General features: G+C 36.0%; 1 protein-coding gene across 2 annotated transcripts in view; it reads left to right on the top strand.

The window, feature by feature from the left end:
- LOC106867990 (protein tyrosine phosphatase domain-containing protein 1) overlaps positions 1-26,673 on the top strand; it is a 67,821-nt gene that overhangs the window by 34,389 nt on the left and 6,759 nt on the right. For both annotated transcript variants that reach the window (XM_014913076.3, XM_014913077.3), the window contains 3 exons: positions 12,558-12,647; positions 14,017-14,116; positions 23,017-23,595. In XM_014913076.3, the coding sequence (XP_014768562.1) occupies positions 12,558-12,647; positions 14,017-14,116; positions 23,017-23,595 (769 nt within the window). The remainder of the gene's footprint in view (positions 1-12,557; positions 12,648-14,016; positions 14,117-23,016; positions 23,596-26,673) is intronic.

Raw genomic sequence — 26,673 nt, 5'->3', positions numbered from 1 at the left:
CATGGTTGAAACCAATGGCAATTTTATTGAATAAATTTACTTTTTAGTATTTCAAGATATTTTTATGTAATTTTGGTAAATATATCTGTTAAAATGAGATGCGAGTGTTATTTTCATTTTTGCATAATTTAGACAATTTATTCACCACACCCTGTATGTATATATATATATATATATATATATATATATATATATATATATATATATCAAACATAAATTGAAAACAGAACACAAAGGATATCGTGGTACACGTGTTTCAAGCTTTATAAGCAATCTGTCATTACATCAGTATAAGTATATTGTTGATATAAAAGATGGTTTAAAGCTATCTTCAGCCGCAAACATTGCTAGTCCAAAGATTACATCACAAAAGAAAAAGAAAAAGTACACTTAGTATTACCTATTATAATAAGTTTATCACATCCCTTTAAAAAGGTATATCTGCATAAAGGTTCGTTGGATTTCAAAAATCTGCCCATACTGTAAATTCAGCATAGAGTGAATGTTAAATAGATTGGATGGAGTTTATATTTAACTAGATGGAAAGGAAAGATCAAAGGTAAAAAATAAAAAATAAAATATAAATTTAATAGAAGTCAAACCAAGAGTAATAAAAGTAAAAATAAGGATAATAAAGTTAGATACATATATAAATAAGACTTAGCAAAATTGGAATAAAGTAACAAAAGAAATAAAAGAAATAAAAACATAAAGTAGAATAAGAGATAAAATACTATAGAGTTGAGAACAGGATGTTGCCTTGGATGAGATTGTAGTGGTCATAAATAATTTCTTAGCTAGACCACTCTAGCTAGACCACTCTCTTGAAATATAGATTAAGGTTGTAATTTGATATCATTGTGATGAGTGGTCAGTTTACCCAAACACACCACTAAAAATTCCTAGCTTTATAAACTTATCTATTACATGGGTACATACACTTACTTAGAAGTCATAGTATATGTGTGTATACACACGCACTCATACAGATACATACGCTAACATGCTCAAGCATATACAAGTACGCCTCATTATGCACAGCTCTAAATACATGAATATACACATACATCTCCACACATATCTACAGTTACACCCTAGTAACCATATACATACACTCACATATCCACATATCCTTAAGCACACGTACAGATATAAATATAAATATATCTCCATGTATAGTACCTGCATACATGCACGCACGTCCATCCATGTATACACACATACAATACACCTTACAAGTGTATATCTTGATTTTGAGTACGTAACAGTTATATTTAATATACTATTCTCAATAGATTGAGTTACATACATTTAAAAATAGATTGAGTTACATATATTTAAGAAATTTCTTTATTTTTTTTTTTAAAGTTTTTTGTATCTGTCTATGACAAATCTAATATACCTGGTATTAAATGACAACATGTTGAAATGAGTGATAATCAATAAGGAAAATGATTTAAAAAGAAAAAAGATAAATATAAGTGATAAAAGTGAGCAGCAAATTAACAATAAGTGAAATAATCGATATAGAGATATAAGGTTCTATAGGAATAGAGTTTTACAAGAATCATTTTTAAAAAAATAGAGTTTTACAAAAATCATTTAAAAAATAGAGTTTTATAAGAATCATTTTTAGAAAAGATATAGTTTCACAATAATCATTTTTAAAAAAACATAATAGTGAAGGAGCACTAGAAGTAGTAAAAATACTGACAGAATAAACCAGTGATATCAGAAAGATGTTGTAAAATATCAAAATATCAAAAGCCATCAAATATATTTCGAAATACATAAAAGATACATGACAAGATCCATAAAAAGATAAATAATAATTGAAGGGTAAAAAGTAAATTGAAAATGTAAAAAATAAAATAAAATGAAAAGAAAATTAAGATTGAAGTTAAAATTAAAATTAAAGTATGAAGAAAAATTATAATAATAGTAATAATATAGTGATTGGAGAAATTTCAAGTTTACCTACTCGTGTAAATTATATGTCATTGGGCAACTTCTACTATACTCCTATTTTAATTGTTTAGGAAAGTGTTATATGAAGTTAAAAGAGTCTAGGTTCCTATCCACAAATGATTACTAGTATAATATTGCTATAAACATTATTGAAGTTATCAGTGTTAGCTCATATAACCTATGTGTATGTTAGTGTTGTTCGAAATTTTAGAGTCAGTGACTAAATTATTTAGATATGTTCTCTATAAATAAGTCGAGAGACCTCGGATTATTAAATATGTGTGTACTATATGGGATCAGAATCTAGCTAGGCGAAAGTAAACTGAATAAGTAAGTAGTTGGGGGTAAGTCCAGGAGTTAATTCAATGCCTTATTAGTAGCAGGAGGGAGCAGATGAGGGAATTTCCAATGAGAGAAGATCATGAAGTGATTAGAAATTGATAATGGAGACTTAAGGCTTATAGTATTTAAAGGTTTTAGTCAATTTAAATTGATATCGTTTGTGTTCTGTTTTCAATTTATGTTTGATATATTCTTTCACCTCTGCCACTATCTGGCATATACAGGTGCTTACACTTATCAAGTATTACCTCTAAACTTACAGTACCTATATATATATATATATATATATATATATATATATATATATATATCATCATCATCATCATCATCATCATCATCGTTTAACGTCCGCTTTCCATGCTAGCATGGGTTGGACGATTTGACAAAACAAAATTCCAAATCAATCAAGTGCAACCCTTCAGCATTATATGCATCTACATATCTTACTTTGGGGTCTTATTTATCGTATATTTATATATTTATCTATAAATATGCAAAGTATCTGATAAAAGACAAAAACTGAATTTATGAAACTACTACAGTCTAGAGATGAATTACTGAACACACATGATGAACGAGGAGTTAAATGTAGGCACCAAAGTAATTTTACATTTAGTAAAATGAAGTACTGAACCCCCAACCCCTGAATCAAATAACCACACAATTTTATTTCTAAAGCACTTGAATAGACTATATAAATATTTTTTTTTTTTTTTTAATGCAATAATTAAAAAAATATATATATGAATTAAATATTACTAAAATTATATAATAACAAATTAGATATACCTCCCAATATAGGTAAATTTGAAAATAATAATAGAGGATAATTTAAAATTAAAACTATGTATAGTGAAATTACCCCCCTTGGTACTATTCACCTATAAATACCCATAGTTCCCTGCTATCTTCTTCCTCAAATCACCATTTTAATATCAGCAAAAAAAGGAAGGCATGTATTTGAATTCTTGTTATATATCACATTTAAACACAAACATTTTTATTATGATGTTTAATCTTATATCTCATTTTCTGTATTTGACATACACTTGATTTTGCATGATTGATATATATACTAATTCATGTTTATAATGTATAATTTATAAATTTTAATTCTTAATATTACGAAGTATAATTTTTATTCTTGATTTTTAATTCTTAATTTGTAATCTTTAATGTTTAATTGTTACGCTTATTTTTAAAGGTATGTAAAATTAGATATATAATATTTTAAAATAGAACCTGAAATTGTGTTGGAATAATTGTATTTATATATGTACTAGCAGTATAACCCGACCTTGTCCGGGTGTGACTTATTATGCCATCTACGATAAGTCTTGCTAGCTGAAAATCAACTAAAAAAGAAAGCCTTACAATGAAAAAACCCTTATGATGTAAATATGTTCATAATTCAAAAGACGATGAAATTAATAGGGAAAGTCTGAAGGCTATTTTGCGTAAAATTATTAGGCATACGTAAATTTCATCCGTGTAATTGGCTATAGAAATGCTTGTGCAAAACAACTTTTTGCGCTGCCCTGATTATACATAGCAGGGTAATCCCTTTTCACAGGAGCTAGGATGGCAATTTGTGATGAAGCAATTGCTGGCGATCTGTTGCTAAACAGTTTTGCCAGAATTCTATCAGATTGGGCAGAAGGTGTTGATGCACCATTTTGCATTATGTTCAAAGTAGCTATTGGAATGTGGTGAATTGCTGCAGTCTGTGGCTGTCATTTTAAACCGGTTGCTGTCTTTCCCCAGCAAACTCTCTTCTTTGGAGGCATAATCTATGTATATATTAAACAGAACAACAAAAGTTATAATAGATGGCAGGGTCGGTGCTTTTCACATATCTGTAATTTTTCAGATTAACACCCGCACGATTACCCAACCCTAATCCTAACACTAACCCTAAACCCTAACCCTGACCCTAAAAAATGTAACCGTAACATTAATCCTAAACCCTAACCCTGACCCTAAAACCCTAACCCTAACACCCTAGTGAAAATCGTGGTAAATTTACAAAACATTGACGAACATGAGTTATATTTTACTGAATAATTGTGTACTTGCACGTGTATGCTTTTGAGAGAGCGAAAGAGGAAGAGGTAGAGAGGGGGAGAGAAAGGAATAGGGATAGTTAAAAATTTTCTTATGACTGCTTCTCTTCACTGCCTATTACTTCATTAGAAATCTAAGGATGCACATAAGCACATAATAGAGAAAAATGAAACAAATATGGACGACTTGCTCCGAAACACCACTGAGTGGGGAACACTTCTCAAAAATAACCTGCAGTTGTTTCCTTCAAAATTCCTACATGCTTGAAATGTACATACATCAAGGTACATTTGTACAAAATTTCATGAAAAAATATTCATTTTCCTGGAAGTTAACAGGAATTTAAGTGGAATTTCCGAATATTGTACCCCACCCCCTTCCAAAACACTTTCACCGAAAATTTTTGTATATTTGGAATCTACATAATAAATAATATATGCATAGAAAATTTCATTAAAAATTATTTATTTTTATGAAAGTTATGACCTTCCAAAGTTGGGGGATACAACTCTGTAGTTATGCCATCAATGTTTTGTAAATATACCACGATGTGAATGATTGTGTTTACTTGCACGTGTATACATTTGAGAGAGTGAGAGAGGAAGAGGGGGAGAAATGAATAGAGATTGAGAGCAATGTGTATGTTGTTGTCACAGGTCATGTATGTGTGGTTGTGTGTGTTTTTACGTATCTATGTTATGAAAAATAGGTAAAGAATACTGAGATGAAAGTTTAATCTATGACGTTGTATGTATCACTTTCTCTCTCTCTCCCTCTCCCTCTTTTACTCTTACTCTCTATATTTTTATGTTGAGCGTGTGTGTAAGAATGGCGTTCCAGGTAGAAGGGATGAAATATAAAAGTTGCTAGAAACAACAGCCAAATCTCCCTTAAATCACACAAAGTAAACGGAATTTTAAAAATCTAATTACTGCACTGGAAAGTTCAGATCGAGAAAATTCCATTGATGTAAAAAAATTTTACGAAAAGGTGGAAAATGTGGATTTTTATAAACTTTTAAAAAGGCTTCACAGACACACAATTTCAGCTTTATATATTAAGATATATATGGGTATACAGTTGTGTATATGTATATATATTGTAACCTTCCAATATTGAAGCACGTGTAATTCCTTCATATTTAATATAAGTATTAACTAAGGTAGGATATAATTAATGAAGTATATTATATACCCTACTGGAAGTTTTGGTTATATCCTTTAAGTATTATTTCGTGATGTGCAAACTGATACCATGAGTTTACTGTCAGATATACTCATTAGGTTATTTTTGTATTATCTAAAATAGAATACCTGCATGTTGATTAATCCCCCAAAATTGAATTATATATATATATACATATGGCATTAGGAAGGGCATCCAGAAACCATGTCAAATCAGACTGGAGTCTGGTGCAGTCTCTCAGCTTACCAGCCTTAGTCAAACCATCCAACCCATGCCAGCATGGACACCGAATGTTAAATGATGATGATGATATATATATTATTTTATTTTTTTATTGGCAGAAGTTACAAAGTGACTCAAAAGCCAGGAATCACTTTGTAAGTTCTGCCGATTTAAAATTATTCGCACTTTATTTATGGGTTAACAAGGCTACCAATGGTTTCATGTAAAGTGAGATCTCTTTACTATTTTGAAGGGTGTCACATGGGAACATTGGTACTCGTCTCAATTTTGGATGAGAATACACAAAGTTAAACAAGACTGTATAGGATTTCAAAATATGCAGATTATGGGAAGTAACTTATAAGATAATCTTAATTGCTGTCTCCTTTGCATTAACCATGAATTTTTACAAGGGACAGCATTCACCATGGATTAATTCATTTATCATCTTATGAGAGAATACTTGTACATGTCTAAATTTATAAATATAAATAAACATATATACACATGCACATCTATACAAAATATATACACATACACACACACACACATTCATACTTGTATTACGTGTATTATTTGTATTTGAGCATGTACACATAATTGTGGGATTTCATGGATTTTGATCCCAAAGTTGGTCCATGGGGGTTTGTAAGTTCATATATATATCTGTGTAGGAAGGGAATACGGCATGAGTTCAATGGAGTATGTCTTAAATGCATAATGTACATACAATTGATGTCCAACAAAAAACTTATCGAGGTTGGAGGGATCACGAAGAGGTGGGGAAGGAGTCATGCTTGAAATTTCAGAGTATGAATTATAGCTTGTGCATATAAGGGAAGAATGTTTCCTCCCTAATATTTAAAACCTTTGTTGATGTTATGGTATTTAGTTTTCCAGTAATACAGAGCTTGCATTTGCTGGCCTTAGCAGTACATATATTTTTCTCACCATTTTTTTTTTCATTCTCTCATCATTTTTTTTTGCTCTCAACCCTTTCTGTCGAAGAGCATAAACTCAAAACATCAAAGACTTTTCCATTCTTCCCAAGCATCAATAATACACCAGCCTGTTGTTCTCTCACCTGTCTTCATTTTTAGTTTTCTGTAAATTTGAACTATATATATATATATAACGGGTAATATTAATTAGTAAACAGTAATATGAAAAGTCGGAATCAGCAGTTGTAACGATAAAAATTTGTTGTTATAATGGCATGTTGTAGGCTGTGAAAGATGAACAATGCATGAAGTTTTAAGGAAATATTTACCGTTACGTTACAATACCTTGCCTCGACGGGCAGGTTATGATAAAAATCATAAAGCATGCAAAGTAAAATTTGTGTTTGTGTTCTCTTCGTTGTTTAGTAGTAATTACAGACAGAGATAGAAGGATGTTTTAAGACAACAGAATTAGAGCTAGTGAGAGTTGTAGGGTTGTGGGACGTTGTCTCACAGTTGTTGACAGTAAACTTCATTTTTCCCTCTGACCAAGGTTCTAACTGGTCTGCCAGACTTCTCTCTCACTGAGCTGTCACCGAAGTGACTAACTGTCTTTTTGCTTGGGGTTTATGCTTTTATAACTATTCAGAAGGATAGACATATTGTTGAGAACAATAGATTTAGTTGGTGATCTTGTTCTCTTAACTCTAGCTTTTGGTGAAGTAGAAGAGGTTATAAGGGTCAAGTAGTGAAGACATTATTTCGGCCTAGCTAAAGGCAATCTGGCAAATGTAAAACTGCTGTCAGAGAAAAACCATTGTTCCACCATGGTAAAAGTTCTGTTCAAGTGTTGATTTAAATTTAGCTATGGTGGATCGAATCCACTTCATGCTTGCAAGATTCACTACATATATATATATGATGGACTGTCACATTGAAGACAACGTGAGAGTGTTTAGTGAGAAGACAAAAATAATAACAACCAAGCAGACAATTAACAACACACTCGCATTACTATTACTACTATTCACCAATGTATACAATTCATGCACTTCACCTGGTGGCTCCTTATGTGAATCCTTAGGCTACCAAAAGCAATACAGTTATACATACATATATATATATATATATATATATATATATATATACTTCATCTCAGCCTATGCACCTCAACCGGGGCTACCAGATGGTCTGAAAGACCAATTCTATGACACCCTCTTGCAAACTACCTCGTCGACGAGTGACAGGGACCTTCTCTTTGTGGCTGGAGACTTCAACGGTCATGTCGGACGTCGTGCTGGAGGCTTCCATGGCATACATGGAGGCTATAGCTTCGGTTCCCGCAACGAGGAGGGAACCAGACTGCTGGAGTTCTGTGATGCAACCGATCTTATGGTCTGCAATACCAACTTCAGGAAACCTGCCAGTCACCTAGTCACCTACCGCTCCGGCAGACACTCTAGCCAAATCGACTACATCCTCGCCAGAAATAGGGAAAGAGGGCAGCTTATAAATGCCAAAACCTACCCTGGCGAAGAATGTACCCCACAACATAGATTAGTAGTTAGCGACTTTGGGATCAAGGCAAAATGGGTGCCCAGAATTAGACAGGCTTGGAGGAGAAGGGTGTGGAAGCTTAAAGACCCTGCAAACAGACAGAGACTTAGAGACAAGTTACTTGAAGCATTTAACGAAATAGAAGGGGATATAGCATCATACAACGTGGAAGACAATTGGAGATTTCTGCGGGACAACCTGTTGAAAGCCACTGACCAGATTTGTGGGTGGTGTAAGGTCCCCTCCCGACCCAGAGTAACGTGGTGGTGGAACAAGGAAGTAGACAGGGCTATTAGACAAAAGAAACAGGCTTGGAAGGACTGGAAGAACGGTGGTAGCAGGGAATTGTACCAATGTGCCAGAAGGGAGGCTAGGCGACAGGTTTATTTAGCCAGAGGGGAAGCAGATAAGGAAAGATTTGCCAATGTTCTGCGCCGTGAGGACCAAAGACTCGAGGTATTTCGTGTTGCAAGACAGTGTAGGAGAGAGAATAGTGATGTTGTAGGAGAGAAATGTGTTCGCATGGATGATGGTACGCTTGCATTAAATGAGGATGCAAAGAAAGAGGTCTGGAGATGCCACTACGATAGATTGCTTAATAAAGAGAATGAATGGGAGAAAGAGAGCCTGCCGTATGTCGACCCAATAGAGGGACCAGCTATCCGAGTTGATAGTACCAGGGTAGATAAAGCAATTAAGAGTATGAAGACCGGGAAAGCCCCCGGCCCATCAGGAATCACTGCAGAGATGCTCAAAATATCTGGCAGTGTTGGCTATAGCCTAGTCACCCGTATTACGAACCAGGTGATACACGAAGGAGTCATACCCAATGACTGGTGTAGCAGCATCATAGTCAACTGCTACAAAGGTAAAGGTGACGCTTTAGATACAAATAATTACAGAGGCATCAAGCTGTTAGATCAGGTTATGAAAGTTACAGAGAGGGTCATAGCCCAACTAATTAGGGAGCGAATCAATTTAGATGAGATGCAGTTTGGGTTCGTGCCAGGTAAAAGCACTACTGATGCCTTATTTCTAGTGAGACAGTTGCAGGAGAAATACCTAGCTAAGGATAAACCTCTGTACCTGGCTTTCGTTGACATGGAGAAAGCCTTTGACAGGGTCCCCCGATCCCTTATCTGGTGGTCAATGAGGAAACTTGGGATAGAAGAATGGTTAGTGAGAGCTGTGTGAGCCATGTACAGAGATGCTGCCAGTAAGGTGAGGGTTGGAAATGAGTACAGCAATGAATTCCGGGTAGAGGTAGGGGTCCACCAAGGTTCCGTCCTCAGCCCCCTCTTATTTATCATAGTCCTCCAGGCAATCACAGAGGAGTTCAAGACAGGTTGCCCCTGGGAGCTCCTCTATGCTGATGACCTTGCCCTAATTGCGGAGTCACTATCAGAACTAGAGGAGAAGTTTCAGGTGTGGAAGCAAGGTCTAGAATTGAAGGGCCTTAGAGTCAACCCAGCTAAAACCAAAATCCTAATAAGTAGGAAGGTAGATAAAACACAAACCCCTTCAGGTAGATGGCCCTGCTCAGTATGTAGAAAAGGAGTAGGTAGTAACTCTATAAGATGTACCCGGTGCAAGCTATGGACACATAAGAGGTGCAGCAACATCAAAGGCAGGTTAACTAGCAAGTTAGTTTTTGTTTGTGGCAGATGTTCAGGTGCAATAAAGACTGTAAACAAACAGGAAACAACTTCTATCTCATTCCAGGGTGAAAAACTAGAGGTAGTCGATAGCTTCCGCTATCTGGGCGACCAAGTTAGTAGTGGGGGTGGGTGCGCTGAAAGTGTAGCTACTAGAATAAGAATAGCCTGGGCAAAGTTTAGAGAGCTCTTACCCCTGCTGGCGACAAAGGGACTCTCACTCAGAGTAAAAGGCAGACTGTATGATGCATGCGTACGAACAGCCATGCTACATGGCAGTGAAACATGGGCTGTAACTGCTGAGGACATACGTAAGCTCGCAAGGAATGAAGCCAGTATGCTCCGTTGGATGTGTAATGTCAATGTGAATACCCGTCAGAGTGTAAGTATCTTGAGAGATAAGCTGAACATTAGAAGCATCAGTTGTGGCGTGCAAGAGAGACGATTGCGCTGGTATGGACATGTGGTGAGAATGGATGAGGATAGCTGCGTGAAAAAGTGCCACACCCTAACAGTTGAGGGAACCCGTGGAAGAGGTAGGCCCAGGAAGACCTGGGCTGAGGTGGTGAGGCAAGACCTTCGTACATTGGGCCTCACCGAGGCGATGACTACTGACCGAGACCTTTGGAAATGTGCTGTACGTGAGAAGACCCGGCAAGCCAAGTAAGATCGTTGCCAGTGCCCCTGGACTGGTTCTTGTGCGGGTGGCACATGAGATGCACCATTTTGAGCGTGGCCGTTGCCAGCACCGCCTGACTGGCTCCCGTAGGATTTTCGAGCGAGATCGTTGCCAGTGCCCCTGGACTGGCTTGTGCGGGTGGCACATAAAAGACACCATTTTGAGCGTGGCCGTTTTCGTGCGGGTGACACGTAAAAGCACCCACTACACTCTCTGAGTGGTTGGCGTTAGGAAGGGCATCCAGCTGTAGAAACTCTGCCAAATTAGACTGGAGCCTGGTGTTGCCATCCGGTTTCACCAGTCCTCAGTCAAATCGTCCAACCCATGCTAGCATGGAAAGCGGACGTTAAACGATGATGATGATGATGATGATGATGATGATATATATTTAATTTTCAAGGAAAGATCCGCAGAAATAGTTACCAGGGTAGCCAAATGTCACATAAGCACTTTTAAGATATTAGTAACCATACGTATATGGGTAATAATTCCAATGAGAAGTGAAATGTGTTTTGGAGGATATAAGAGAAATGGAAAATGGAGACAAAAAATGCACAAGATGTTATTTAAATTATTTATATCACTGGCATATGTTTCAGTGGGTACATTAAAATTAATCCGGGAGGAAAAATAAGGTGGAATAATGTATCAATCTCATCATTTAATAAGCTACGTTTACAAATGTAAGAAATTATAATATATAAAAACAAAAGGTGGATAGAGAACGCTAGTAATCTTTAAAATACTGTTAGGAAATTTGACATCATGAATTGAGAGAGAAGGAAAATCAAATGAGAAATGGAGGACCAAGTAAATAGAAAAGTGAATGACAAATGGATAGAAATGATAAAGGAAAGAATGGGATGTGTGGATTGAAAAGAATAGAGTGAAAATTACAGATATTATTAGGCAAAACAGAGCAGGTATTATTTGAAATAGCTGAAAGTGAATTTTTTCCAATGTAAACACCTGTAAACACATTCTTTATAGGTGTTGACAAGTGTGTGTTTGGAAAAAAGGATAAACAGTTGTTCATCCGTACAAAGAGGGCACAAAGATTTGCCCTTATAAGGGAACGATCTTGACAACATTCTCCAGTCTAAAGTAAATTGTTTATTACAGTCTTTGGGATGTCATATTAGTTTGCTAAGACCTGTAGTATTACATTTATCTGTGATTTTCAGTCCACACATCCCATTCTTTCTTTTACCATCAAATTACCATTTATTTCAAAGTTTGCAAAATTCTTTGAATGGTCAAATTTTCAATAACAATGATGACCTGAAATTGCACTTGCTTCAGTTTTTGGCTGATAAGGACCAGAAGATCTATGAGTGCAGAATCATGAAGTTGCCAGAAAGATGGCAGAAGGTCATCAAACAAAATGGAAAATTGATTAAAGTTCATTCTTTGTATGGAAAAAAATTACTTTTATTTCACACTAAAAGACTGAAATTACTTTCTTGCCAACCCAACATATATATAGTCCAATCCTCTGTATCACCTCACCTATATCTTCCCTCTCCACAGTACCTTGAAAAGATGCCCTGACATACATCCACCACCATCATTTCTATCTTTCTGTCTAAGTCTTTCTTTCCCTTCTCCAACTGGGATGTCATTGTATCTCTTCCACAGCAAGACACATCTCTCTATCCCTCTATTATTATTCTTTTAACCTCTCATCAACTGGCACAAAACCACCTCCCTCAATACTACTCACCCCAACTCCAGTTGAGGAGACTTTGTCTTGTGTTGCAAGTTACATGGTGACCCCACTGGTGCCACAAAAAAAGCACCCAATGTATATATGTGCATGTATATTTGTGTGTGCATTTGTATCATCATCATCATCATCATCATCGTTTAACGTCATGAAGCAATATTAATACAAACACTAAAAGTTTTCATTAATAATTTTTTTTTTTGTTTCAATAATTTCAGACCTAAATCGATCCAAACACGAAAGCAGATGCTTTGTGTGAGAGAATTCGTAGAATTTCTGAAAAAACTTTGGATCGTATTTCCTTATTCGTGAGTTTCCATTTTCCTGTCTCCTGTATTTTTGTCAATATTCTAATTAGCCAAGGTGTGCTATCTTAAAACGAAATTTGAGAGAAATATTACTGTTGTTTCTACCATATCAAATGACCACATAGCGACTCCCTCTATAGCTTGACAGATACATGAGGGTGGACTTAAAAGTTCATAGTTGACTATGAAGTAATGATGCTAGAGCTGTGAAATCTTGCATGCATTAATTTCAATTTATTAAGAACTGCATTGTTTCTTTCCAGGTAAACTGACATCTGACTGTTCAAAGATTCCAATAGTAACTAGTAGCAACTTCTCTTGAAAATAGACAAACTTTTGTGCCATGGTGTTATCAAGTACCTGTAGAAAAAGGGTTTAGTCCCCAAGGGTATTCATGCTGACATGGTTACTACATTAGGGAATGATATTCCAACTTTATCAACTGTGCAGAAGTGGGCAGCTGAATTTCGGAGAGTAACAGAGAGTCTTGAAGATGACCCAAAGTCTGGGTCGTCTTACAGTTCTGATTACACTGTGTAACAAATATGTGCATCTCTTATGATGAGCAGGAGTATTGGGGGAATATCATAGCCATGCTTTGAAAGGAATTCTTTGTAGTTTGAATAAATCTAACAAAAGCAAAATTTGAAGGAAATATTAGTCATTTTTCATACTTTTTCGGAATAAACAAATAGGAAATAACAGTTGCTACCCAAGGACAAAAATCATGTGTGAGAAATGGCTAATATTTCCTTCAAAATTTACTTTCATTACATTTACTCAAACATCAAAGAATCCTTCTCAACACATGGCTATGATGCGCCCCCACTACTCCTGCTCATGATCAGAGATGCACATATTGTCAGCCACTAAGGGACATATTCAAGTGGTTATGGTTGAGCAACGTACAAGCAGATTTGTGGCATTGAGCAGAATATTTGCTATAATGACATTTCTACTTCAGAAACTCAGTGCTGAATTTGTCTGAAATGTATTGGAAAAATGTTGGTCAGTTTCAAAACATTGATGTCCATATTGCAAAAACAAAGTTTGAAGGGAATAGTAGTCATTTCCTTTATTTTCTACATAGAATCAAATAGGAAATAACACTTACTGACCAAAGACAAAAAAAAAAATAGAGATAAAAATTTTGTTACACAGTATTATTAATGAAGAGCATCAGGGAAATATTAGGCATTATCACCAGGAGATTAACTCAAGCAAATCTTAGTCCTAGTTTTTGGTAAAGTTATTGTGCAAATAACAAAGGCACACAATGAATGGCTTATGTAATATAGAGTTACATGCTAATGTTGTCTGTGATTATTTCCATAGAAAGATGGTGGTTTTTTTATATTTTCATATTTAGACCAGATATTTCGTGCGAATTCACTTTACAGCAATACATGAACCGACAGCGGAAATTACTGCATGGATACAAACTGAGAATTTTGAAACATATCCCACAGGTAAAACTTATTCTTTTGCTACGATACAGTTGGGGCTTTAGAGCTTTAGGTGTGAAAAGAAACAGTAAAATGGTATGACTGATCTTAGTTATGAGTGCTACATCAGCATTGCCCAAATAGTTCATCCAATACAGGGCCCCCATGTCACATATCCTCTATAGAAATCAGGCTCACAACACATAACCATATTGCAATGCAATTATTTTGCCTCAACCAGCTCTGCTCTGTTTAATATCATTCCAAAGCAAATTAAAGAAGAAAAAAATCCCCAAACTTTCAAACAATATCTGGACAAATTTCTTCAAGGGATGCCAGACAAGCCATCTATACTTGGATACATTCCAGTCAACAACTCCCTATTTGAATGGGCTATGATACCACAAAACTTGACTTAAAAATGGTAAGTGATGCTATTAAGTTAAATATGGCCTGAGTTAATTTTGGCCAAAACATAACTAAGTTTATATTTTCATTCCCAATTGAAGAATGAAAGAATGAAAGACTCCCCAATTTATATAAAATTGTTAAGAAATGTATTATTGCAGATAATTAAAGAAATCTTAGTTTGTAGACACTGCAGTCCAATAAGCTAAAAATGAAGTAACTGCCAGGATTTTTGTTGTTGTCTAATCCTATGTTAGCCTTGATAGTGCAGACTTTTGATCAAAGGTGTTCTGACACATTCTGTTTTGTCATGATTTCAGACATAGTATAACTAGGACCAGTGGTGGTTCATGTATAGGAACTGCCAAGCTGCAGCACCCCCTATTTCCACTCGATATTATCGATAACATTCTATATAATGAGTCTTTTTTTCTTTGATTCTTTCTTAATACTTGTACATTATATAATCTTTCATACTTTCTAGGAGTAAACAAATAGGAAATAACAGTTGCTACCCAAGGACAAAAATCATGTGTGAGAAATGGCTAATATTTCCTTTAAAATTTACTTTCATTACATTTACTCAAACATCAAAGAATCCTTCTCAACACATGGCTATGATTCTCCCCCACTACTCCTGCTCATAATCAGGGATGCACTTATTGTCAGCCAATAGAGGACATGTTCAAGTGGTTATGGTCCAGCAACGGACAAGCAGAGTTGTGACATTGAGCAGAATATTTGCTATAATGACATTTCTGCTTCAACAACTCAGTGCTGAATCTGTCTGAAATGTATTGGAAAAATATTGGTCAGTTTCAAAACATTGATGTCCAGATCACAAAAACAAAGTTTGAAGGGCCATCCTCTAGTTTATTAAAAAAATACAAAACTCTTTGTATAGAACTGTGTGCTTCACAGTTCCAGCAATGCAGTGTTTGGCTGTTGTGTGCATGCTCACATGTCCGAGATAGGAAGCTTCAAATTAGGGGGAGAGAGCACTGTGTGAATGACAGTACCAAGTGAAAGGTAGTGTTTCTTTTTGACCCTGCATGTGTTGTGCTTAAAAACATGTTTATATTCTTGAATGTGATGAAGTGTAGAATTAGATTATTATCCTGCTTCAGGCTTCAGTGTTACTGCCAGGATTTGAAAAATAAGGCACATTTCCCCCACTTATTTTGTGATTTAGTGAGAATTTTTGAAAAACCAGGGGGAATTCACAGTGGTGTTCAGTGAACAAATTAAACACAATACTTGGCAGTGGCTAAAATGCGAGCTGATCAAGTTTATGTATAAATTTTCTTTTTATATGTTTGTTTCCTTTTATACAATGTCAAAACAACAGCTAAAAGTTATCTGAAGCACCCCCACTAATTTTATCTACAAGCTGCCACTGTCTAGGAATATCCTATCAAGTTATGACTTTTTTTTTTTCTTAATTAAGATGAAGAGTATGGTTTGTGAGATATTTGGCTGCTGTTTTTAGCAGTTTGAATGACTGCATGAAAGTATTATGAGCTCTTACAAAGCCTAGATGTCACATGTTTATTGGTGTAGAAATTGTGTTTATATTCATACTTTTGTCAGGATGATTGTCTATATAAATGAGGTAAAAAAGCTACAACTGGAGACCAAAGCAAAACCATGGGCACAATTCACTGGAAGTTAGCCTCTATTATCTATCTTTTATCATTATTTACTCTATTAAAATAAATCTATATATTATATAATGAACTCTCCTATCAAAGACAATGTATGAGCATTCAGCTTTTGCCAGATGATCTGCACAAATGATTTGTTTATAGTGCTCACTCTCTCCATCAAATCAACATTGTCTGAGCAGGTGCACTATGTACCATGCATCTGGTGTCGAAGTGATCGCAGAGCAATGTGAGATGAAATGTTTTACTTAAAAACACAATGCACCACCCTGTTTAGGAATTGAAATCACAATCTAGTGATTGTGAGTACAACACTATTACCACTATGCCATGCACCCTTATATATATATATATAAAGTATAATATTAATAATGATAATAAGATTATTGTAAGTAGTGCTCAGGTGCACTACAACTCATCAAAAAAATCTAAAAAAGGAGACAGAAAATAGCCATAAGTCACAAAGGAAAACTGCAATGAAAGTTAGAATTACCTGGACAGTACACATATTACAACACAAAAAGACACAAAAGGGAACAACTGTATATGCACATCAGGAGTATTGTTAGTGAATTTCAAGAAGCATGGAATTTTTCAAGGATGCAGTGTCCTGACAGCTAACAATTGCTGCAGATAGTTTATTCCAAGCTTAGAGAATTCTGAGCATGAAAATATTGTTTCCAAAAATCATATTTTCTGCACTGTTTTTTGTTGGGTTTTTTTTTTCCATTTATTATAAACATTAAAACTCTTTTATACATCTGTGACAATTAATTGAAATTAGTGTACCATGCCATCAATAAAGACAACAAATATGTTTATCTTAAATATATTGGAAATGTTAAACAAAAAAATCAATTTTGAATGCAGGTACTTAATCACCCTTTGGGTGACAGGAAATATATAAACGTTGTTATGTAGTTATATATAACTCCTTAGATTTCTTTCTTCTACAGTTCCTGAATTTTACTCATCCTTGGTTACATTCTTATTGAATCTGTCACTACTTTTTTTTTTTTGTGGGGCACTGGAATTTGTTTATTTCACTTCTTGCTTCTAATTGCTAATGTGTGTGTGTGTGTGTGTGTGTATGTATTTTACATGTCACTGTGCCAGTGACACATAAGAAGCACTTGTGACACTGGTACATAAAACAAATCCAGTGCTCTCTGTGGAGTGGTTGGCGTTAGGAAGAACATCCAAGCATAGAAACAAAGCCAACACAAGCTGGAGCCCAGTACAGCTCTCCAGCTTACCAACTCCAGTCAAATTGTCTTACCCACGCTAGCATAGAAAACAGACATTAAATGATGATGGTGATCATGATATATATATATATATATATATATATATATATATATATATCAGGGTGAGTAAAAAGTAAGCAACGTTTTGAACCATGAAGAATTTGTACCAGATTTTTGCAGAGTTTTGAATTTTTTTAAACATTTTTTTGCAATTGTCTGATAATACAGACATAAACTTGCCCAAATGCATCAATAAATTAACATTGATATTTTTTGCACTGTTGTTACAATCGTCTTAAATGGAACTGGCAAAGCACAATATTTGAGGAATTTTGCTATTCAACTTCAAAAAAGGACTTAAAGCAGCTGAAAGTGCTCACAATATCAATGCAATATTTGGTGAGGAAATGACCAGTGAGTGGTCAGTTTGAAAATTGTTTTAAAAATTTCATAGTGGAGACCTGGGCCTTGAAGATCGTGACGCCCATCTGTCATCAATGACAATCAATTAAAGACTGTCATAGAGAAAGATCCATGTAAAATCACTTGAGAACTGGCAAAAGAACTTCAAGTTAGCCAGAAAACTGCCTTCAACCATTTATATGCGATCAGAAAATCAAAAAAGCTCAATAAATGGGTACCACACAATTTGAATGAAAATCAGAAAATGCACAGATATGAAATTTGCTCATCGCTTCTTCTCTGTAACCAGACCGATCCATTTCTTGACCATATTGTAACTTGTGATGAAAAGTGGATTCTGTATAATAATAAAAAACGTTCTTTACAGTGGTTGGACCAAAATGAAGCACCAAAAACCTTCCCTAAACCCGAGCTCTTCAAAAAGAAGGTTATGGTGACTGTTTGGTGGTATACTGCTGGACTCATCCACTATCTTAATAATACTAAAACTTTAGAGATGTTTGTATGTACCTGAAGTATCTCAGAAATAGTATATTTTATCTTAATTTTTTTTGCATATTTATTATACTTACCTTCGGTAGTGCAATACAAATTTTTGTGATATTTGAAACTATTTATTAATGAAAACAATTAAACACAATTTTTGCTTGTTATTTCTTGATGGCAAAAAAAAAAAAAAACATGGCTTCCATGACGTCAACACACATACAGAATACACACATAATGAATGTCATGGTGTATCAATCACAAATACATGTCCGCTATCTGTGACATATACACACACATAGTCTTCGTGCTCTCTAAGACAAAAAAATGTTGACTTTTTGACATACACAATATTTTAATCATCTAATATAATAAATGTGAGATTCAGTGTGTCACACTTTTTCAACTTTATTCCTAGATGCTGTAACCCAACATATTATACCATTTTGGAATCAGGCCGACTCTATGAGTAAATTAAAAACATTCCAGGCTGAATCAGGACCCGCAGTCCTGAATTTTGGATTCCTAAGTTTTCATTACCGCGATTGTTTTTAGTGAATTTTTTTGTACACTAACAATCTTTACTAGCTGGACTCGTGAAAACTGCACAGAAAACATAAAAAAATGTAAGCATCTGTAAATTGTGACTTCATTTAATAACTATCGAATAATTATGGGTGTAAGTACAGATGTATACCCCACTGACTTTGTTGCCTCATAAATTCCATAAATAATCGCTTAAATCCTGTTGACTAAGTGTATGTTAAGATTTGTTGAAAAATGTTTTTCTGAGTGGTTAGGGAGAGGAGTTTTGGAAAATTGGTATTTTTTAATGAAATTTTATACAAATAGCTTTCAAACAGCATAGAATAACTGTCACAGTGGCTTTATCATATATCGTCCAAAACGAAAAGTTTTCCATCATTTTCTCTCTGAAAATAAATTCATTCTCTTTATCATTCTCTATCCACTCCTTTTGTTCACTCAATTTATCTTTCTAAATATCTTTCTCTCTTCCCCCTCCCTCCTCTCTGTCTCCTTGCCTCTAACCTTTCTCCTGTGTTTAATGCAGTGTATTTCTCTTACCTCTCAGCACTATCAATGTTCTCTCTCTCTCTTACTCCCTGTTCTTTGCCGCTTTGCCTCTTACTTCAACTATACTTCTGCTTAACAAGTTTCATTTCTCTCCTTTTACCCCTTCCTTTCACCTAAGTGTAATACACACCACTGGTACATTCATAACTACATAGGTATTAGCATATTAATATAACAATTTTTATAACTTGGAAATAAATTTGTGAATAATCGAAATAAATTGTGAAATCCAGCAAAAGTCACCCATAAAATAGAAATTATTATTTGTATGAAAAGTAAGGACCTCCATACATCAAATTGTTTTTTAAATTAAGTGGCAGCAGAAGAATTATCGTTGAACTTTTAAAAGATAAGCTTAAATATTAATGTAATACTTAAATGCAGCGATCTAATTTCAGTTCTTCTGTAGTTTATTGTTGCTTATCACATATGGCAACATTATACCTCATAAAAATAAATCTCTGTCAACAGAGGACCAGATTGCAATCAAAAGAGCCAAGGCTGCAGTGAAGAAAAGAAAGTCCTATGCAGATTAAAACCCAGATCAAACGACAGCCAGGAGAGCTTTCAATGCTGAGAATTTGCAAATGCTTACAGACTTTCAAACTCCTGAACAAGGAGAGCATCAAATGCTCTTGCCAAGGGGAGAAAAAGGGCATTGGAAACACCTGAATAAACTGAATCTAGGAGAGTATCCAATGTAGCCAACATGAGAAGAGTAAGAGATTCAGAATCACTAGAGCAATCAGAAGCCAGGAGAGCTTCCAGTGTTGTACAGGAGCTAGTCTAAATGTTGTCCGATAGGGCAGCTCTTAAGATAGTTTAGAAATATTTTTAACTGAATGTGATTCCAAAAATATAAGTTGTTTGTACTGGGAGTATTTATATTTAAGCTTTCTTTAAACAGATAATATTTTAATATTTTTTTAATTATTTTCAAGTGAATGGCAATCTTTTGCTTGTCATCTGGAGTTCGTTAATTTCTGTAAAAATTTTTTATTTATTTTTATTTTAAAGTGAAAGAGAGGAGAAAGTAAAAGATGTGTGTGTGCATGTGTGTGAGAGAGAGTGAGTGAGTGAATGTGTGTGTTCTCATGTATGGGTAAGTGGCACTCTCTCTCTCTCTCTCTCTTTCTCTCTCTCTTACACACACACACACATGTCCATTTCAGATACACATTCATACATCTTCCACTTTCTCCTCTCTTTCACTTTAAAACAAAAATAAATAAATAATTTTTACGGAAATTAATGAACAAAAGCAGCTGATCTAGATGACAGTTCTGAGAGTCAAAGTGAAAGATCGCCCCAAGGGAATACCATTACAAAAATTTTTTCGAGTGCTTTCAATGTATCTCAGCTCCAAAGATTTAGCTGTTATTTCTAGCACGCTCTGCTACCACGTAACAGCTATTTGCGATAAAGGACCCGAAATACCTATTATGTGGTAGCAGGGCATGTAAGAAATAGCAGCAAAATCTTTCCTTTTCTGGGGAAAGGAGCCATATTCGTTGAAAGCATGCGAAATAACCTGGAAAAGAAAAAAGGAAACCCACAAAACAAAACTCCATTGTTGGGAAGCTCAGACTTTCCAGGTGACCCAACAGGTCAAAGGTAGTCTAGTAACTTCTTAAAACCTCGAAAAACTATTACTGCGGAAACATATTACCATGAAATTGCCAAAATGAATGAAAAACTGCTATTCCTCCGTCCCAGACTGGCTAACAGAAGAGGACCAATCATTCTTCCTGACAATGCTTGACCACACATTTCACTAATGATGCTCCAGACGTTGAGGGAACTTGGCTACAAAGTTCTTCCCCACCGAGCTTATTCCCCAGACCTTTCTCCTATCGACTACCACTTTTTCAACCACCTTGATGGTTTCTTGCAAGAGGAGTTCAAAAATTAAACCGATGCTGAAAGTGCATTCAAAGAGTTCATCAGCTCCAGAACTCCAGATTTTTATGTCACCAGAATAAACAAACTTGTAACTCGGCAAAAATGTGTGGATTGTAATGGTACTTTGATGAATAAAATTTCCGCATTGTTGAAATATATTGTGACAAATTTCATGTTTCAAAACGTTGCTTACTTTTCACTCAGCCTGATATATCAGGTTCACTCCCACTGTGTAGCACCTTTCTTGTGCAGGTGTCTTCTACTATAATCCCACACTAACCAAAGCCTTATAAATGGATTTGATAGAGAGAAACTCAATGAAGTTTTACATATGCATTTCTTTCTTGACATCCCATGATAGTTGTAAACAAGTGTTGCTGTCATACAAGCAGTGTCATTTGTTTCCAGTTTCCTTCTGAAAACATGCATGGTCATTGGGTAATATTAGCTTGCTTAGAAACACTAACCACTTTACTGAATGTATTTAGGTGCCTTTTTCATGACACCACCACTAGTGATTATATCCTCATAACTTGCATGGTTGAGGACCTAAAGGAGCTCCTTTAACTAGGGAAGAATAGAAGTGAGGGTGATGATTCTTAGTGGAAGGATGAGGGATGGTAAGAGGATGGGGAAGAGTAGCATGGTAGGGATTATTGAAAAAAAGAGAAGGCTAGAGTCTAAAATAAGTTAGGTTATGTTAAAGGGCTATCTATGGCTATCCAACGTTATAGGAGGCAACTATATACATATCATCATCATCATCATCATTTAGCATTCATCTTCCATGCTGGCTTAGGTTGGACAGACTGACAGGAGCTGGCAAGCCAGAGGATTGCACCAAGCTCCCCTGTCTGTGTTGGCATGGTTATTACAACTAGAGGTGCTCTTCTTCATGCCAACCATTTTATAGAATGGACTGGCTGCTTCTTGCACGGTACCAATCCCAGCGAGGTCTGTTTTGGCATGGTTTTTTATGGCTGAATGGTCTTCCTAATGTGAACCACTTCACAGAGTGGACTGGATACTTTTCACATGGCACCAGCACCAGTGAAGTCTGAGCATGCCAATACTTTCTAAGATGAAAGTTAGTCCTGCTGAGGCCAGCTGTGACTGTCATAAGTATTAGGTTGATTAAATCAACTATCCTCACCCAGATACCCAACCCCCAGACTTTCTACTGTTTCCATCTAACCAAGTTCACTCAAAAGGCATTGGCGTGTGTATGTGCGTGTCGTTAAAAGTAAGATGTGTCATTGGCATCCATTGAGATAATTACATTTAACAGTGATGTTCTGAATGTTGTATACAAAAAATTCTTCATTGAAATTTCTTTCCAGGTTAAAAAAAAAATGAAAATAGTCTGATCTTTGTTTACATAGAAGGGACAATGTTGGACATGCTTCAGTCTATTAGACCTCATCAGAATAGCATCTATGTTTCTGTACACTAGTGTATGAAGACACCTTTTATCTCAAAAAGGTGATTTTTGTCATTCAATAGCGATCAATAAAAAATATACTGGAGTTAATGTGATCAATTAAAAAACCCCTTGCAGGCAGTTCTCCTGTATGACCACAGTCCAATGATTCTAATCAGTAAAAGAATAGAATATATTCTTTTTTTTTTTTTTTTGCCTATGTTGAGAGAAAACAAACCTTAATTTCTGTTTTAATAATTTTTATGTCTTTCTTCACAGATTATTTATTATGTATGTGAGCGCCTTTTAGAACTTGCACAGTGTGGCAGCACTTCGGCATTGTCTATAATGAATAAAACTATCACCATTCCTGATAGTTTTTCCGCCCAAGCTTCTGAAGAGGAAATAGGAGACATTCCATATAGAGGTTCAACTTCAAGTGTTGATAAAATACATTCACAAGATGATGTATTAAAAAATGACAGATCTCATGTCTTATATTCCAATACATCACAACTTTCTGCTTGCACTAACTGTGACAATGAGGCCATGGATGCAATGGAATATCATGCTATCAACCAGTCAGACGGGAGTGCTAATTCCAAGATGCATTGCAGTGATAGTAATTTGATGAAAGACTCCGGTGCCATAGCAGGTGGAAATTTCCCTGTGACTGGTTTTTTTTTAACTGCTGAAACTTCTACAAGCATTACCAGTAATACAAAGAATAATCTGCCAAAAGGTAGCCATCTCCATACATTCCCTCAAGGTGACAAGAATCTCAAACATAGAATTGCAAATGCTTTGTGTTGCACAACCTTCTCAAAGGAAGTCATCTTGCAAAAAGATGCTCTAAAGGTATTTTCATTTGCATAATTTCCTTTTGCTGTTGTACATCACATTTTTGCATGTCTTCATTTTTTTCCTTCTTAAGTTAGGTGTTCATGATAGTATGTGTTCTTCCCCCACTACTAACTACTAGGCTTCAGTTGCTTTGCACAAAACTATGTCAGTGGTAATATCTCGGCGTATGACTAAGTCAACAATAGTTCACCACTGCACACCCATTGTGCTACATGTATACATAAGTGTGTATATATACATATTAGGGGTACTGAAAAGTAATGTATTTTCAAGCAAACAGTCTGACATCATATCACAAAAGGATCCATGTCAAAGTATCGAGGACTTATCTCAGAGGGTTAATAAACCTTGGGCCACAGTATGAGATCATTTCAAGCCAATTGGGAAAGTGGATAGAGAAAGTGGGTACCTCATGAGCTGCCCTTTAGAATAAAGGTCACATTCGTTAGATTGGGAAGCTCTACCTCATCATCCCTACTCGCCTGACCAAGCACCATCAGATTTTTATTTATTCAGGCCACTTGAATACTTTGTGGAAAAAACATCCAAAAACAAGGACAATGTCAAAATGGCACTCCAGACATTTTTTTCCTCCTAAAGAAACTGATTTTTTCCCCCTGTCCCAAAGAAGAATAAAAACTGGTTTCAAGGTGAGAAAATGTTATTGCTAATGGATGTTGTTACATTTTAAATGAATAAATATATTTACAATATGCTTAATGCTGATTTGAACTTGTTACATGAAACATTGGTTTCAAATTTTGGCACAAGGTCAGCAATTTCTGGGAGTGGGTAAGTCAGTTACATCAACCCCGAAAGGATGAAACACAAAGTCAACCTCGGTGGAATTTGAACTCAGTACTGGTAGTAACATAAGGTGCAGCGCTGGTCATTCTATCTGTGTCTATGACAATAGTTTGTTCATCATCTGTGGCAGTGGTGCTGGGGTTGCCGGTTATGTCCTCTGTGATGCTGGTCCCAGATTGGTCATCATCTCTGGCTGTGGCAATTGTACTGGCATGAGATCTGGTTAATCTGCTAATATTGTTGTTGGATGGTACAACCTAAAAGTCTCCTTTAGTTGTGCACCTAACATAAAAAACATTTTAACAAGTACCCACAATATAAGGCTGGGTGTTCTTGCAAGGTATATAATAACTGTCCAGTAGGAGGCCGATGTGAGGCTGAAGGGGTCATCTATGAAGACCTGCTATCTGCATTACCAATAATGACCATCCAACAGGAATATTAGCAGATTAACCAGATCTCAATCACCACAGCCAGAGATGATGACCAATCCAGGACCAGCATCACAGAAGACATAACCAACGACCCCAGTACCACTGCCACAGATAATGAACAAACCATTGTCATAGACACAGACAGTGACCATTCCCACACCATATGTTACCACCACTACAAGTGACACAGAGGAGGTATCCGGCGTTCCCAGTACCACCATCACAGATGATGACCAAACAATTATCATCAACACCGATGGGATGACCAGCCACACCCACACTGACACCGGCAGCTACATCACCAATCACATGACCAGTAGTAATAATCATGGTGATAACACCAGCAGATCATTGCGCCATATCAACTGCGTCAGCAATGGTGTTACCAACAGCATCCCCAGGCCCAGAGCCTATCAGAGATATACCAGGAGTGTGAATATAGCCACATCCCTAGTCTGTGAATGTATTGAATCAGCCAGTACATCTTTCAAGCATCACTTCCGCAACCACCAGTCATACTTCAGAGTCCCAGAAAGACGGTTTGTCACATTCCTGACCTGCTATGTGTGGCACTTCAAAGATCAAGAGACCCCTTGTGATATCAGGTGGAAAATAATAGATTGTCTAGGCCCATATATTAATGGGAGTGGCTGTTACAAAATCTGCATCGCGGAGAGAGTGAAAATTCTTAAGGACTATACTAAAACTTGGGCGTTAAATAGTCATAAAGAGGTTTTTTCTAAATGTGTCCACTTCAAGCGCTACCTACTGGAAAATTGGATCTCCCCATTTGCTGGTTAGGCTTTTGCGGGTCTATAAGGGTTGTTTTATCCTCTGATTCAGAGGAGACAACCCGTCCTCATTAACGTTTTTATATGTTGACTTGAATCTTGATTTCTGAGTGTTTCTTCACGTCTACGACATAGAAAGTTTAAATTCTATGTCTTTGTATAGAGTCTGACAAGCTATCTACAAGGCTTTGGCTTTATGGATACAAAACTTTTGCTAACTCTATGTCCAAAATTTTAATTCTTGTTGTAATATATGTATATACACACACACACACACACACCTAGCCACCTAATATTATATACATGCAGCAACAAGATACTACACACACGCATGCCAATATGGAAAATTGACATTAAATGATGATGACAACTCAGCTACTTGATATTATATACAGCCAGCCAGCAGATACCGTATATATTTTATACATACCCAGTCACCAGATGCTGTATGTGTGTATATATATATTCTCTTATTTTACTTGTTTCAGTCATTTGACTGCAGTCATACCGGAGCACCAATAAAGGGTTTTAGTTGAAGAAATCAAGCCCAGGACTTATTCTTTGTAAGCCTAGTACTTACTCTATCAGTCACTTTTGTCAAACTGCTAAGTTATAGGGACATAAACACACTAGCGTTGGTTGTCAAGCGACGGCAGGGGGACAAACACAAGCACACACACACATAAATATATACACACACATATATCATCATCGTCATCATCGTCGTTTAACGTCCGCTTTCCATGCTAGCATGGGTTGGACGATTTGACTGAGGACTGGTGAAACCGGATGGCAACACCATATGTATGTATGTATATGACAGGCTTCTTTCAGTTTCTGTCTACCAAATCCACACACAAGGCTCTGGTCAGCCTGAGGCTATAGTAAAAGACACTTGCCCAAGGTGCCATGCAGTGGGACTGAACCTGGAACCATGTGGTTGGGAAGCAAGCTTCTTACCACACAGCAAACAATAATAATAAAGTGGCCAGTAAGTTTTGAGCATGTTTCTTAATAGTGAGAAATTTGTGGCTTTGGAG

The sequence above is a fragment of the Octopus bimaculoides genome, chromosome 9 (genome assembly GCF_046866305.1).
Source record: "Octopus bimaculoides isolate indiv1 chromosome 9, ASM4686630v1, whole genome shotgun sequence".
Lineage (NCBI taxonomy): Eukaryota > Metazoa > Mollusca > Cephalopoda > Octopoda > Octopodidae > Octopus > Octopus bimaculoides.
This window is presented reverse-complemented; position numbering and strand designations above follow the sequence as displayed.